General features: G+C 37.1%; 1 protein-coding gene across 1 annotated transcript in view; it reads right to left on the minus strand.

Annotated features, from left to right (window-relative positions):
* TRAPPC11 (trafficking protein particle complex subunit 11) overlaps positions 1 to 17,370 on the minus strand; it is a 49,105-nt gene extending 31,735 nt beyond the window's left edge. Inside the window, exons 1-10 of the mRNA XM_026018280.2 lie at positions 17,099 to 17,370; positions 13,924 to 14,148; positions 12,393 to 12,562; positions 11,465 to 11,535; positions 10,534 to 10,648; positions 6,555 to 6,654; positions 6,133 to 6,206; positions 4,354 to 4,450; positions 2,602 to 2,735; positions 1,829 to 1,976 (exon numbers count right to left, since the gene is read on the minus strand). Coding sequence (XP_025874065.1) covers positions 1,829 to 1,976; positions 2,602 to 2,735; positions 4,354 to 4,450; positions 6,133 to 6,206; positions 6,555 to 6,654; positions 10,534 to 10,648; positions 11,465 to 11,535; positions 12,393 to 12,562; positions 13,924 to 14,127 — 1,113 coding nt within the window. The 5' untranslated portion in view covers positions 14,128 to 14,148; positions 17,099 to 17,370. The remainder of the gene's footprint in view (positions 1 to 1,828; positions 1,977 to 2,601; positions 2,736 to 4,353; positions 4,451 to 6,132; positions 6,207 to 6,554; positions 6,655 to 10,533; positions 10,649 to 11,464; positions 11,536 to 12,392; positions 12,563 to 13,923; positions 14,149 to 17,098) is intronic.
* Positions 17,371 to 17,447: the final 77 nt, after the last annotated feature.

Consider the following 17,447-nt stretch of genomic DNA (forward strand, 5'->3'; position numbering starts at 1 on the left):
ATCTCTGACAGAATAAAAACATTCTCATAAATACGAATACCAAACACATGCTTAGATATCAAAGTTGTGAATATTTTAACATGCATTAAATTTTCACAAAAATTAAAATAAATAAAATGCTCCATTTAACTTAGGCAGTCTTGTAAAAATTAAATTGAATAAATCAACCTGATTCTGACAAATGATTTCATAGTAACTAATTCCTTTACATTTCTTTGCACCTTTGCTATATAATAAACCAGTAAAAACATATGAAAATTATGCTTGATGTTTATTCCATATATATAAATGTTTTTTGTGCAAATAAAAATAATGTGTTTTAAAAAGAAGATACTATTTCCCTTCTTTATCACTTGTGTATTAACCTGGTATTGGTTAGAGAGGGATGTTTGGCTCCAGAATTTACAAATTTCCACCACTTTATTTTTCTTTCTTGTAACTTTTTTCCTCTGTAACCAAAATATAATGCAAGTACATGTTCAGAAATACTGAAAACATCCCAAAGGAAAAGGATACAAATTTAATTTATAAACCTACTACCACTACTAATAAAGTATACATTAGTTTTCCAGATTTTGTAGGCAAATATTTGTCATCAACTAAAAATTTTTTCAACCTGCTTTTTTCATTTAAATATATTATGTAAATTTCACATTGTTTTTTTTTTAATTTCACATTGTTAAATATTCTTCTAAAACATTATGTGTTGTGGCTGCCTGCTGTTCAACATTTTAATAAATTTATGTTGTTCATCTTGTTAATTATATTTTACATTATGATTAATAAGCCTATCCAAGTAACTTTATAAGTAAATCTTAGTACTTATCTCTTAGGATCTCTTATCTGCCTGAGACTTCCTGAAAATAGAATTCTGGATCAAAAGGATATGCATGATTTTGAGGCTTCTCAAATTATTTGGCAGAAATATTATTTTACATCCCAACAAAGGATATTTGTTAATTCCATTTCCTTATATCCTTTAAAAGCCTAGTTTTAATCACCTTTTAAATTTTAATATGCCAAACTTTTAAATATAAAACATGTAATGAAGTTATAAATCACATGCAAATAACATGGTAGAAAACAGTCTGGTTATATCATGATTTAAAGAAAAAAAAATCCAACATTTTAAGTATGAATGTGTAAACTGGTTTTGGAACAGTTTTTTAAATAGCACCATTGATAATATTCACCTATCTTCAGAGAAGAAAGCTGCAGGTTTTAAAAGAAAGTAACCTGATAGAATGATACAAATGTAAATATATTTATACATATATACACCACATTCTTATTTTAAAGGTGCTTAGGGGGAAACTGGTATCTAACGATAATCACCCACAAGGACAGAATGAAATGTCAAGTTAAGAAACTGTAACTGACATTATGCCTCGAACAGATTCTTAAGAATTTTCTACCATGAAAACCCTAGGAAGAGAAGTCCAAAGTTACCCTCTCTGGTGCGTCAAAGTAATGCACATTCCTCCAAAGTCTTTCAAACTCCTACAGCAGTGATTGATGGGAGTTATAGCATGGCACGGACTAAACTGTGACTTTTATTTCAAAGTAATTTGTTTTTGTCTAAATCACTAACTTGTTGCCAATCATAAGTCAGTTCTTTAGAGAAAAACTTCTGCTTAATCCACAGGTAGAATGGAGTACTCAGGCTAAAACTGAAAATAATTGTAATTCCCAAAAATATAAAACATAAAAACGGATTATATTAAAAGGCTTGGGAAAAAAAATATGAACATCAATTAGTCTTATCTTCTTTTGAGAGACGATTAATACATTTCCTTAGTGCCAGATAATACCAGAGTGGGTGACTTACTTCATGATTACAGAGGCTTTTTGCAAGCTGTTTCCGCTCCTGGGCATAGTACGCTGCCTGCTGGTAATAGAAACCAGGATTCTGAGTTTGAATAGCTGTCAACCCTAACTTAATAGCTTCATCAAATAAATCTCCAAAGGCCTGGAATCTTAAAGAAAAAAAATCAAGAAATAAAAAAAGGATGAAAAAGAAAAAGAAGCCTACTTCTAATAATTATTCATTGTGGAAACATAACCTCAGCAGACTGTGTTAAAATAATGCTATTGATGAACTGTAAAAATTGTTGGCATTTACACACTAATTATAGGTTACAGATAACTTCTGAATTTAAGTCAATTCTGCTGTACTAGCAAATGATTCTAAATATACCATTAGAGTATGTCAACATAGTTCCCACAACTCAAGCACATTCATGCTTCTGGAAGTAATCTGATTTTAGAATTTTTAAACATCAGTCTTGAATAGCAAGTTCCATGCCAGCAGAGATTTTGTTTTGTTCCCAGTTATATTCTCAGTACCTAGGCACGTGGTAGAAACTCCATAAATATACACTGAATAAAAGAGATGGTTCCGTGAATTAAGTGATTTCTATTAAGGAACTCTATGAATCAATATCAACTATTACTGGAAACATACCTATGCTAGATGTCCAAAAGCCTATTTACTGACAAAAAGCTTAGCTCAATTTAGAACCAAAGTTCATGCTAATTCCATTCCTCCAATCCCACCTATTTAAAGAAAAAAAAATTCTGAAAGTACAATTTAAAACATACTGTTTAGACATCCATGCAGCATGCTCAAAAGACAGCTCTGCACTTCCGATTTTTTTCTTACACAAGTCAATGTGTTTTCGGAACTGAGCAATTGCATCCAAAGGGGTGTTGTGCTGAAAACACAGCCTACAGATCTGCAAAATGTAAAATCAACCCCAAAATAAAGAAGAAAATAAAAGTCAAAAGGCATATTCATTTAAAAATATGTAAAATGTGAGATTAACCTTAAAAAGACAAATTTCCTCTCTTCAGTTCTTGGCAATAGCATGGATTTTCTCTACTGGAATGGCTAAGCTAAAACAAGAGCTTGTGTTCCCCTGGTTAACGAAATAAAATTATTCTGTATTTGTACTAAAACTACTGCATACCTTAGCAAAGCTTATTAAAAGTACAGAACAGAATACAAAAAAATTATACCCAGTGAAGAACATAAAGATGGGCAAAAATAAAATACTATCTCTTCTAGGACAGACTTTCAGTTTTAAAATTGTCAGAAAACTAAAGATTTTCTGTACCACAGAGCACAGTAGCCTCCATATCAAACAAGGATTACAGAAATTCTTGAAAACTTTTTTTCTGGAATGCTATTTCAGAACAGTAATAATCTGTATCTATGTAACATAAAAGGAAAAACAGAAGAAACAAAACCTAAATTTATTTCCAGAGGCTTATCATCAGTTTTATATTTTAGGTACAAGGAATATGTGAAAGGTTAAGTCTCTCATCCATTCCTGTCCATCTGCCATCCAATTTCCTGTTGCAGAGGCAACCAGCTTCCAGCATGTTCCATGATACAGTATACACACAGACAAGTTTATGTGCATTTATATATAAACTATACTTTTTAAACAAATAGCATCACACTAAATATGCTGTTTTGTACTTTACTTTTTTCATCTAATATTACATATCAGTAAGCGGAGCTGTCTCATTCTTAATAGTTGTAGAATATTCCATTGTCTGGGGTTATAACTTATATTAACCATACACTTATTGCTGGGTTATTTCCAATCTTCTTCTATTACAAGATGCAATAAATTTCTTCACATATGTGATTTACAAGTCTTAGCACAGACATCAGATAAATTTCCTGAAACAGAATTGCTAGGTCAAAGGAAACACTCATTTTAAATGGGTAGTCATTGCAAAAATATTCTCCACAGACGTTGTAACAATTTAATAGTGAATTCCAGCATTTATATGCCCTCATGCCACCATCCCAGTGCCAGCGATCTTTAAAAGATGAATGTGGAAAGATTAAAAGCAAAACAAGAAGCCTTCACTTGCCTTCTGAGGGCATCTAATTCTACTATGTGCAATCTTAAAATGCTCAAGTAACAGGTATAAAAGTTTCCTCTGAGGTGAACAGAAACACCTTTCATATGGCGGTGCCATTAAACCAAGGAAGGCTTATAAAGTTCTGGTTTGTTGCATCTTACAAAATTCAGTAATACAGGCTGCTTTCTTTTCACTCTCTCCTGCTCCCACTTAAACACAGAAGACCCTCCTAAGGGAGTTTCACAAAAGTAAAATTGTTCTAAGTGAGAACTCCCAGACCCATAAACTCAAAACCAAGTATTGCAGTTAGGCTGGTAAGAACCAGGGTGCTGTTTGAAACAAGGGATATAAAAAGAGGAGAACACAATTAATCAAATACTTTTCAGGGCAAGTAACTAATTTTGGTTTTCAAATTTCAAAAAGATCATCTAATATTTAAAGACAAGTTTCCTTTATTTGCAGTAGAATCATTACCTTGTAGTTTATAAATCCTGCCATAGTCTTTATTTCCAGGATATTAGTTTCATGGGCTCTCAATTCATGTACAAGATTATAGGCGGTCCTATAATTCCTAATATAAACATATGGAACACGGTTAATTATCAATTTTAAGAAGAGACTCCCAAGAATAAGTTATTAGAAATAAAACAATATTTACTAAACATTTCTTAGTACTCAACAGCTCAGGAAAAACTCACATATAGTGATCACTGATTTCCTGAAAAACGATCTATTAATTAATAACATGTGGGAGGAATCAACAACCTATCACTAAGAACAGAACCATCACATGTACATTGTTCTGTCACTAGCTTCTGTCGATAAGGGCCAGAAAATAAGTTGAACACGAAAGTGGACAACTGTCTAGAATTACATTAAAAAATTAGTATTCTATTAAAAAAATAAAACTTTTTTTTTTTAAACCACCATTATGAGCTTCTCCAACAAACAAATTGTATCAGCAAAGAAGCCACTAAGGAGACCAAGCACAGGTCAATGGGTTTTAAACCCTAGTCTCTCCACAAGTTCAGAGAATGCTGCTCATTGCCAGCATGAGCTAGAAAAGGCGCATTGGGGTGGGAAAGGAGAGACTTCTAGAAGGAGGCCTACCCTGAGGATGGAAGGCAACCAGGAAATCTCAGGTAAAAATTTTCTTTTCCCAGGATTATTTTCCAGTAGAACTACAATGGAAGGTTTTTTACTAATACCATGGGAAAGAAATATAAACTACGTTAAAGCCAGTTGTAATCGTATGGAGTCGTTGAGATTTAGAGAACACAATCTGGTATTCACCACCTGAACAATTACAAAAAAGGAAAATGTTTCTGCAATATTTCTCTGAATAACAGCTTCATTTTTATTTTTTCCGCCCTGTACACTAAGGCTCTCTTCAGTTTTAGGATATATAGTTGGCTTTTATCACTACATTACACTGCTGTCAATCTTCAAAATATTGAGTCAAAGCTAGAAAAAAATGTTTTATTAAGTTGTGCTCAGTAAAAGCGAAAGAATAAAACACATGACCACTGCCAACACATACACAACTACTCTTTAAAACTTCTAAGCAGTGCCTTCGTATTAAAAACGAGGCTGAGAGGTATTATAAACTTAAAAAAAATTTAAAATTAAAAATAAAATCAGAGTTGAATTAAATAAATGCACTATGCATATTAAGAAATTCATAGCATTAGATAATGTTTAATATGTATGTAACTATAGAAATCAGTCAACACAAAAGTTTTACTGAACATACAAGTAGTCAACAGGATGGGAAGAATTTTAATATATTCCTTTAGATCATGAAATTTAATTAAATTAGACCAGAAAGTTATGACACTATGAAATTTATTTCTGATAATAAAATGGAAATGTTTTAAATATCTCAAAATATTATATTCTATTCATCTCTAAACAAATTAAATATTACATATATGAATGTAACAAACATAAAATTTTAAAATTAAAGTTTGGTTGAGATTCAGAAATTGCCATTATATGTTACTGTTAACATAAATAAGAAAAATTTAGTTTGACAATTGTTAAAAACTTTTTTTTTTTTTAAGATTTTACTTATTTATTCACGATAGACATAGAGAGAGAGAGGCAGAGACACAGGCAGAAGGAGAAGCAGGCTCCATGCCAGGAGCCCGACACGGGACTCAATCCCGGGACTCCAGGAACACACCCTGGGCCAAAGGCGGGCGCCAAACCGCTGAGCCACCCAGGGATCCCTGACAATTGTTAAAAACTTACTTCAGAGCATTTTGTGTATCTTGTTTCAACTCACTGAAGAAAGCTATTTTGAACTGATGTCTAACAAATAAAAGCTGAAAAAGAGAATAGAAAAAAATCATTATTATACACATTCTCTTAAAACATAATAATTACAATATTTATTAAGAGGAGTCCTAAAAGTACTAAGGAAAATACTCAAAATTAAAGATTAGAAATATTCCAACAAACAAGCATAGTTAAGGAAGCTATAAAAAGCTATCTGTAAAATAGGGCAAAAAGCAGAAAGACAAACTAGTTTTTAAAAGCTTTAAATAAACTTGAAAAGTATAGAAGCCAATTAAAAACATCAAAGCATTACAGATTTAATAATCCCGAAAATAATGATGAATAATCTGCTCTAGAATGCTTCTATTATTTCCTTCTTTGGAAAAGCATTGTACCTGGTGTGTTGTTTTATTCAAAAATTCCTTATGAGATTTCACTCTTCTGATCTCAGTGTAGTAATAAGTCTGTGCATGTTCATAAAAGGCATTTTCTAATCTGTTTAAAAAAGAATCAACATTTTCAAACACTAAAGTTATTTTAAACCAAACTGTTCTCAAGAATCATATTTGTAAGACCTGAAAATAAAATTCTGACAGAGATAATATCTAGTTTACTGCATGATAAAGATCAAAAGTAACATAAAATATACTGAATTTCTAAATAAAAAATGTAAAGACCCCAAAGCCATTGAGAATTATTTACAATCCAAGTAATTGATAAAAATAACTGTTTTATAATTCGTGGAAATTAAGTAATCTCTAAAATTACTTCCACCTCTTTCGTTTTATAAGAAGTGTGAAAGAAACAGATTTCCAATATTCACTGAATCTTTATTTTTTGTGCTTTTAATAGTTAAGGTTAAAGGTTAAGAAAACTAATGGTAAAAAGACCATAAAGGAAAACTGGCAAATGAGGGGGAAGTAGCATTTATGGGATTCAAATCCTGCTTCATTCCCTAACTTTGAGATAACATAGGAACAAAGAAAATGTGACCACAGATTGAAAACTCAAAGTTCCTTTCATGAAAATAAGCATGGATTAGAAATATCTCCCTAGGTCATGAAAGAAAGCTAAATTCATAGAAAAAGCTGGATTTCAAGGTTTTTCCTCCTCAGAATAAAACAGAATTTTGAAGCTGTATTCAAAGAGTTTAGACATATCTAAGGAAAATATGCTAAGAAAAAAAATGGATAAGCCAAAACTTTAAATATTCAACATACTTTCTAAGGTAAGATTTTTTTAAAAAAATCTTTAAAACTACAGTTATTTATTTATTTATTTATTTATTTATTTATTTATTTATTTTTAATTTATGATAGTCACAGAGAGAGAGAGAGAAAGAGAGAGGCAGAGACGCAGGCAGAGGGAGAAGCAGGCTCCATGCACCGGGAGCCCGATGTGGGATTCGATCCCAGATCTCCAGGATCGCGCCCTGGGCCAAAGGCAGGCGCCAAACCGCTGCGCCACCCAGGGATCCCTAAAACTACAGTTTTTTAAAATGTTAAAACATGAAAATAATTAGAATTAGGTTCTAACTTTGAACCATACTGTTTGAAAGAATATATTAACCTAAGCTGAAAATTTATAACGTTTTATAAATGCGTACCCTTTGCTTTAAAGGCAAAATATGTTTTTTTTTTTTCAAAATAAGATTAAAAAAAAAAAAATCTGGTTAGCATGACATTGACAGTCTATTGTCCTAAGAAGAAAGGCCTGAGGATTTGGAACACATATTTTTATAAAAGAAAAATGCTTAACTCATCACAAGTTTGGCAATTCTTTTAAGTATTCTGACTCAGAATGATCAGTGAGCCTTTAAAGCACAAACAATTCTCACCATCACTCAACACATCACACAGAAGTTTTATATACATTCTACTGCTCAGACACACACAAAAAATTTAACCAAATCGCTGACATCTTGTAGCTTGTAAACTTAAAACATCAAAGTGTTTTGTTTTGTTTTTTTTAAAGATTTTATTTATTTGAGAGAGATGAAGATAGTGACAGAGAGTTGTAGTGGGGAGGAGGAGGAGAGGCAGGCTCCCTGCTGAGCACAGAGCCAACTGACCCCCCTGCCCCCCGACCGACCATGAAGCTTGATCATGGAACCCCAGGATCATGACCTGAGCCGAAGGCAGATGCTTATCCGACTGAACCCCCCAGGAGCCCCAAAACATCAAAATGTTCTGAAAGCACACAAATGAGTGAGGGTACCACCAGCAACTCTGTCAATGATGAGACTCCCAGATGAGACTGAATACGGAGATTTAGAGATATTCAGCATTACCCTCTCTCTTAAGATAAAATGCAAATATGAAGAAAGGGTCTACTAACATCTTCCCTCATCTCGTGTGGACTGTCTCACCCTTGGTGCTCATGTCCATAGTTTGGAGGTCCTGGGTCCAGAGCACTTGCTTCTTATACATCAATCATTTTGAGCTTGCATTCCTTAAATGAGGCATTATTCTGAGTAAGGGCAGTCAGTGGTAAAGGGCAGAAGCCACAATGTCTATTTCTCTCGTGTCCATGACAGTACTAAATCTGAAAGCTGAAGAAGACGTTGAGGCAGGGTTTCTCAACCTCAGCCCCACTGGTGTTTCGGACCAGGTTCTGGTATGGGGCTTCCTGTGCATGGAAGGATGCAGAGCAGCATCCCCAAACTCCACCCCCAGATGCCAGCATCAGGAAAGAAGTCTCAGTAGGGGTCCAGGTAAGTGTTTCCAGGCATTAGCCATGTTCCCTGGAGGCCCACTTCAGTGTAGTCAAGAGTCAATGGATTAAGAGGCAGGATTGAAGACAATGGCCTTTTACTCAAGTCTGCATGTGAACTCAGCCTTAAAAGTTGAGTAAGAGAGCCCTGAAAGGGGAGCTGGAAGTTAGGAGCTAGTAGGACAGCACACTGACAGGAAACAGCACTGGGAACAGGGAAAGAGTACATGCAGTGCAAAGTCCAAGAGGAACTGTTGAGAGCCTGGAGGGGCAGTCAAAGGCCGGTGGGCGGCTGGGCCATGCCTTCAAGGAGGAAAAGCAGTGCAGGTGTGCTACCAGGTATCTATGTATGGGCTCCGTTCTGTGTTCCCCCCAGGGGTCACCACACACCGTTAAAAGACAAAACTCATTATCCCCTCCTGCATTCTGGGCAATCAGCTCAACTTTATCCAGAGCGCTACCAATCTGACTTTCTGAGTAACCAACCATGCCACTATTTACTGCTTCCAGGGGGGAGATTGGATTTGCTAACTGCATTAAGGTTTTCTTGCAACTCATCCTTTCATTTGTTGCCTTTTCAAGCTCTCTCCTTCTGAATTTATACTTCTCTTTCCTAGAAGCCATGTCATTGGTAGGCCAATGAGAATGTCACATTACTTCCTACAGGACATCATCTTGCAAGGCAATAATCAAAGATCAACTACACTGTTCTTGGGCTTGAGAGGGGGCATGTATGCAGTTCAAGGAAAAACAGCTAAAATCAATGAAAAGGTTCATATCTAAATACATTTTGGTCAAAATTTACTATTATAAAACTTCTTCTCGGGGGACCTGGGTAGCTCAGTCGGTTAAGCATCTGACTCTTGATCTTGACTCAGGTCATGATCTCAGGGTCCTAAGACTGAGCCCCATATGAGGCTCTGCATTCAGCATAGAGTCTGTTTGTCTCTCTCCCTTTGCCACTCCCCCCCTCTCTCTTTATCTCAAATAAAAAAATAAAATCTGAAAAAAAAAAAATACTTCTTTTCTACAACACTAAATGCTAGAAAATAATGGATCACGGTCACAGATTTTGTGAGATATTGTTGTGTTCCCAAGCCAGATGTCTTTCATATACAAGGGCTTTATAAAGATATATAAGATATGGTGGGCCTCAGATCCATCTTAAAAATTATTTAAATATCTACATCAACATATTGAAAATGAAGCAATGGAGGCCAGAAATGAAGACACTATCCTATAAAAGGACAAACAGATCATCAGAGGACATCTAGTGGTTACTGAAAAATACAATGGAAAAACATGCAAATATATATATATTTTAACATGGAATATATATATATATATATATATATATATATATATATATATGGCATTAATGAGGTAATGCTAAGTGGCAGTTCACCATGTGTTGTCTGATTACAATTATTTTTACATTAAAAGAGATGTCTGGACAGAAACTTAAGGAAGTTGTTGCTGTGGTCCCAATAAGGAAGTGGAGGTTAAGGAGTTGACAAAGGGGACTCGTGTTTTTGCCTCAAAACCTGAGTACTCTTTGACTTTTTTCTCAAAAACATGTCTTTTAATTAATGAGTCTAAGCAACCAATTTTTCAATGCCTCTGAATAATCTAAAGAAAAAAATGTTTAAGATCTTTAGTTACCTTATAATATAACCCACCAGGTGGTCAGTGTGGGGCAGTACAAACAAAGATTTTCCTGAGAGTTCACACGCATTACATAAAGCTGCGGCTCTTTCTGATGCAGTGACATCTTCTCCTGTTGACAAATCCCATCAAGACAAAAAGAGAAATAAAGTGATTCATGTATTTTTCTAAACAAATGGTTCCCCAAATCTAAGCAATATAATTAGGGAAAAAACACAATCCCCCTTTCACTATGCCAAAAGGCCTCCTGTGATCCTTGAGAGCTCGGGGGGTTGGGGGGTGGTGGTGGTTCTCAGAAGTCACAGTACATACCTGTCAGGAAAATCCTATGGAACTTTCTACTGAGCCAAGATAGGCCAAATAATGCCAACAGATATGCTACATAACTATGCCAAAAATGGAAGCAATAATCCATGAAAGTGGTTTCTAAAACTGAGATGCACAAGTTTCAAAAGAGAAACAAAAAACATTTTTGGCCTATCAAAGTCTTAGAATGTAGAAGAAATAAGCATCTGAAGCTAAGACATTTTCCTATAAGAAATTAAAAATCCTATCGCATTTTTCTTTGTCCTATTGCAAATTCAGAAAAAAAATCACAGGAAGAATTTTAAACTGATCTTTGATAAGTAAATAACATTCTTTCTTTAAAAACCAAGTGAATAGCTGTTACATCAACTGATATATGCCTACAAAGTGAGGTAAGTGGAACTGGGGGAGAAGAACATTTTATATTTAATATTAATTTTCGTTTAATATTTTAACTTTTTCTAAGACATTATTCATGCATTATTAGTATTTTTTCAAATGAACACACCATCTTTCCTAAAATTGAATGCATAAAAGATTTTAACATCAAAAACTATACTTCCTGATAATAAGAATGGGAAGTATAAAGCAATTAATTCATTATTAATTAACCTTGTGATACCTGGGGGCAAAGGAGTTTTCTTCTGAATCAGAACCACTGCGACTTTTGTGTTTCTCCCTTGTAAACTTTGCCTGCAATGGAAAAATAATAAAATTAATTACATATAACAAAAATTGACTTTTAAAAATGCATTCAAGACTTTACGTAGGGGTGTGTGGGTGACTGAGTCAGGTAAGCATCTGCCTTCGGCTCAGATCACGATCCCAGAGTCCCAGGATCCAGCCCTGCTTCTGGCCCCCTGCTCAGTGGGGAGTCTGCTTCTCCCTCTCCCTCTGCTCCCCCACCCCACTCATGCACACTCTCTCTTTCTCAAATAAATAAAATCTTAAAACAAAAAAAACCTTAAAGTACAAGCTTGATAATTCAATTGAAGAAAGATAAATGTCAACCCCCAAACCCCCAAGATTAGGGGAAATGTTTCCTGCATACAAAGAAACTTCTATGGTACAATGATTTAAAAGTTTTAAAAGTATACTCTCATATCAAGCTTCTAATCCTTACAAAAATCTGCTTTAAAAACAAAGTTTAATATCTACTTTCATGTAAAAGCTATAATGCCATTTATTTCTTTATGGTGATACGCTATAGACTGGCCATGCAAAGAAAATTATTTTCAAACAGGAAAGGTGATAAAACAAGTGTCTTATAAGACAAGTAGCAAATTACTATACCTCCCCCAAAATATCATGAATCTAAGAAAAAAGCATTTGAAGATTCCAACTAATATGTCTTCTAAATTTCTTCACACACTTAAGCATTACAGAGGTTAAGCATTCATGTTAAGCTACCTGTCAGGAAATAAACAAGGGTCACAGGAGGTCAGCAATTCCCAAATGAACACTGCTGCTTTGAATAAATGTTAGTAAACAAGACACATGCAACCTACTCGGGACCACCTGATACATGGCAAAGATGGAGTAGACCGTACCTGACTATTTCCACTCTGGTAGCGCACTCAGACTGCTTCTCTTTCCACTGAGGCTCATCCCAGTCCAGCTCATAGAACACAACCACCAGGGCGGGCACCAGATTCAGATGTTTATTCATCCAGCCGGTCTTTAAGATCCCCTTAGGAATGTACCATTCATATGAAGTTCTCTGCAAACATAGGAAAAAGCTGAACGCACTCCTAACAGCAGCAGGCAAAAGCCACCTGTCACCGAATGGCAAGCACTTTGTGCTCATTCATTTCATTCGACATACACATGACACCTTTTTAAGATGAGGTAATTCAGGCTTACAGAGATGACATAAGAGCCAAAATGGCTCCATTTGTTTCAAAGACATATTGCCAGGGCCACATTTGCCTTACTTGGGAAGAGAAGAAAAAATGAAGGATGACTCTTAAATACAGAAATGTAGTAAGACCATGTCTTATTTAAATTTCTGTCACCAGTCTATTGCATAATTCCTAGTACCTAACACAAAGCACGTGTTCAAATGATGTGTGTGAAACCGAACCAAACTGCAAAGGCCATGGATTCCATAATGATACTGGTAATGATAAATGGGGAATGTGAGACCTTCCTTTTAGAGAAGGCTTTAATGTAGACTACGAAGGGTTTTAAGCAAATGCAAAAAAAAGAAAATCCATTATAATTGTAAATGATAATTATAAAGTAATTTTTCCTCTGGGGTTAAAAAAAATAGCTGTCATTAAATATAACTATTAGTGTATTACATAATGAAAAAGTCTTGGGTTTTCTTAATGCATCACTACAACCATAGCTTTGATAAACTCAAGGTTTTACCTCTGAGGTTTCTCAAAGAAAAATAATTCTGCCTTTGACAACAGTAGATAAAGAATCAAAGAAGTAGCAAGCAGCACCTTCTACTTCCCACAGGTCAGATGCCAGAAGACCAGTGCTCCTTGGCAATGACTCCTCTCTCCCAGCTCAGCACCCCTCACCCTTCTGTTCCCTATCCTTCCCCCGTCTCTCCTGGAGGCCTGTCATTTTCCAAAGTGTATTTATGTTTTTTCCTGACTTTGCAATAATTCCAACAGTGTATAAAAAGACTAAGGAATATAAGTAGATGTTTGGCCACTGTCTAGACCTATCTGTCTCAAACTTTAATATGTATGTAAATGACCCAGGAATTTGTTAAAATGCGGATTCCCAAATAGTGTGTGTCTAGTAGGGATCTTGGATTCCTAATTTCTAAAAAGTTCCCAGGTGTTGTTACTGTTCCCAGAATCATACTTTGGGTGGCCAGGGTTGGGACTATTTGTAGACTAAAGTGGCTCCAAGTATTGTATTTCAATTTCTTAAAAAAAAAAAAAAAAATTGTCTCTTTCTTTCTTTTTCACAAATAAAATCTTATTTCAAAAAACAAACAAACAAGCAAACAAACAAAAAACTCAGGGTTTTCCAGCACAGACATTAGAAAGAAAAAGGTATCCATGCATACAGTGGAAGAGAGGAAGAGAAGGAAAAGCCCCCATGCAATCATGTCTTTACCTTAGGTCTACATTTGGGATACTCATGGTCACCTGGGAGCACCTTGAAAGAAATTGGCACCCGATCAGCCCTCCGATTGGCACAGAAAGCATCCCAGACAGCTCGATGAACAGCATTATAAACTACATCCAGGCCCGTAAGGGTAACGAAAGCCATAGGCCGACAACATAATTCCACGGGGAAGTCCCACTGTGTGGGGCTCATGTTCGAGGCGTCAAGAAAAATCTGAAATACAAATGTAAATACGTTAAAAATGTTTAAAAAGCCCATATCCATATTTAATAGAGGAGCCCCCACCATTTATAAAACATTACAAAAAGGCAAGACTCTTTTCCAGTGTCTGCAAACTGCTGAGCAAATAAAAATTTGGGGAACAAAATGGAAAGCTTCAATTTTTGAATAACTATCGGTATTATATATTTTAAAAATCTCTTGTTACAAAGGTTGTAGTCAACTTCAAGTCAAATCAGTACTTTCAGTAACATCTCAAATGCACACAGAACTGAACTGTGGGAAGAGACCAAGAAAGCAGGAAGGTGATCAAACTAAAATAGGTCTCATGACCCATTTCTGATATAAAGAAAAGTAACTGCTGTCTTACATACACAATAAATACAACTATTGCTAATTTCTCTGTAATCACTAGCATCTAATTCCTGAATTCCCGGGAAATTATTAAACTAATATGCTAGTTCTCTAAATAGCTATGTTTTTTCACTTCTCCATAGTTAATGTAAAGTGTACTATTTAGAAGAAAATCTAGAAGAGAAAAACTAACAATGAATGAAAACCTCTAGGAGGGATTTTATACTGTGTCCTTCAGCTGAGAATTAGTCTATAACAAATCCTACCACACACTAACGTTAGAAAAGCAATTACATAAAAATGTGCTTATTCCAAACAAAACTGCCATTATAAAGATCACTTCTCATTTCCAAAATCACGTACCAAGTTTCTTTTCAAAAGTGATCTTTACTAGTATATCATGTAAAACTCAAAATACAATTTCTATGAAAAGGGAAAAGCACTATGCTACTAACTTGATAACCAAAAATTTCTTAACTGAAAAGTTAATTTTCAAAATATCATTAGGCTTTTCACATTTACGTACTGAAGCAATAATGGGCAGCTTATCAGAAATGATAAATCTCAACAAGACATAAAAGTTTTATAACTATTTAAGCAGACATTTTCCAGACAGAATTATGCTATGAGGACAAAGGATCATAAGTTCAGAGAAAGAAAATTTCTAGTTCTAAGGAATTTGGGGTGAACATTAAAAAGAGGTGGTGAAAACATATTATATGGGGAACTGTGCTTTATACCAAAGAATCTAGATTAGAGCCCTAAAGATCCATTCTCTCATTTAAAAACCCCAGACGTTGGGGATCCCTGGGTGGCTCAGCAGTTGGGCACCTGCCTTTGGTCCAGGTTGTGATCTTGGAGTCCCGGGATCGAGTCCCGCGTCGGGCTCCCCTGTTTCTGCCTCCCTCTCTATTCCTCTACCATGAATAAAAATAAAATCTTTTAAAAAATAAATAAATACATTTAAAAAACCCAGAGGCTCATGAGAATTAGCTGTGGTCCCTGAACATGGGAGTGGAAATAAGGGGACCTGGAAATGACTTATGAAGCTCTAAATCACAGAGCTGTTCAAAAGAAGTTATGAGCCACGTAATTTTATTTTATTTTATTTTTTAAATTTTTATTTATTTATGATAGTCACAGAGAGAGAGAGAGAGGCAGAGACACAGGTGGAGGGAGAAGCAGGCTCCATGCACCGGGAGCCTGATGTGGGATTCAATCCCGGGTCTCCAGGATCGCGCCCTGGGCCAAAGGCAGGCGCCAAACCGCTGCGCCACCCAGGGATCCCTGAGCCACGTAATTTTAAATTTTTCTAGTCATATTAAAAAAGAAACAGGTGGAATTAACATTAACAAGATTCTATTTTTCTACTTAACCAATACGTCCAAAATATTAACACTTCGACATTAATACAAGTTATTGATGAGATACTTTTTTTTTTTTTTTGTACTAAGTCTTCATTTTCTGATGATGTGTATTCCACGCTGACAGCACATCACAAATCAGGCTAGCCAATTTCACATGCTCAATAGCCAGAAGTGGCTCCTTGGCTAGCACAATGGACAGCCCAGCTGAGATAACTGCAGTTCTGTCCCCAAAATTACCGTATGAGAAATTCTTGCCACATACTACTTTAAAAGCTTTTGACCCTTGCGATGGTACTGTTTATTCTACAGCAAAGGGAAGAACACCGGCAAAGGACAGGTGTGTGGATTTTTTTTTTTTAAGATTTTATTTATTTACTCATGACAGAGAGAGAGAGAGAGAGAGAGAGAGGCAGAGTCACAGGCAGAGGGAGAAGCAGGCTCCATGCAGGGAGCCCAACGTGGGACTCGATCTCAGGACCCCAGGATCATGACCTGGGCCAAAGGCAGACGCTCAACCGCTGAGCCACCCGGGCTGCCCCGAGGTGTGTGGATCTTAAGGACGGCCTGTAGGACTTCCCAGATCTCCTGGGAGAAGCCAGTGGAGCCACTAACGAGCTATATGACCTGGAACAAGGTGCAAAAGTCGAAAACACCCTGGATGGGAGAGATCATGTAACGCGAGGGGAGTAAACTGGAAGCTGACATGGAAAATCATAAGGAAGGTTCTTGAAAAGGATGACATACTGCAAAGAAAGGCGACCTCATCAAAGTGGCAGGTTAAAAAAAGGGGGGGGGGCAACGTGGAGGTTAATTAATGGAGGTTCGGGGGTGTATATAGTACGCAAGGCTACAGGAAGGGCTACAAAAATCCCAGGAGGAATGACAATTCGGGGCAGGGACCGTGCTGAGAACGTGAAGCCACCACCCTCCTTCGGAAGATACCATCCTCGGGGGCTCGGCGTTCGGCCCCGGGGGCCCAATGAGCTCAGCGAGCAAGAACGCTGCAGCCCTCCAGGCAGACGCTACCGTACCCCTGCCTCCGCCCCCGCCCCCCGAAGGCCCCAGAAAGAGGTGCGTCTTCTCTTTACGAGCTGGACGACAAATGCCAGGCATTGCACCTGTAGAAGCAGAAGGAAAACGCAGCCCTCCCCCCGCCCCCGAAACACCAGCATTGTTCAGAGCTCTAGCTCGCTCCCGCGGCGGTCTCCGGGGGCCGGACTCACCCAGGCCGCACGCCCCGGGCCCGCTGCAGCTGTAGCCGGTCGCCGCCAACCCGGAGAGCGGGGGTGGTGGTGGGGGGGGCTAGGACGGGCGCCCCAGAACGCCGCGGCCCGTCCTTACCGCCACCGCCCCGCCGCCGGTCCCCGCGAGCGAGACTTCCCGGTCCCCGCCTGCGCACGCACAGGAAGCACTTTCCGGGCCTGAGTGACAGCGCTCTATGCCAACCGCGGCCCCGGAAACTTAACGCTGCGCCGCAAAACGTCGGAAGTGGGCTAGGGGGTGGGGACAGGGGGAGCCAATAGGAGAAGCGAGAAGCGGGAGGAGGCGGAGCCTCGGCTGCTGTCGTGCGGC

The sequence above is a fragment of the Vulpes vulpes genome, chromosome 7, assembly GCF_048418805.1.
Source record: "Vulpes vulpes isolate BD-2025 chromosome 7, VulVul3, whole genome shotgun sequence".
NCBI lineage: Eukaryota > Metazoa > Chordata > Mammalia > Carnivora > Canidae > Vulpes > Vulpes vulpes.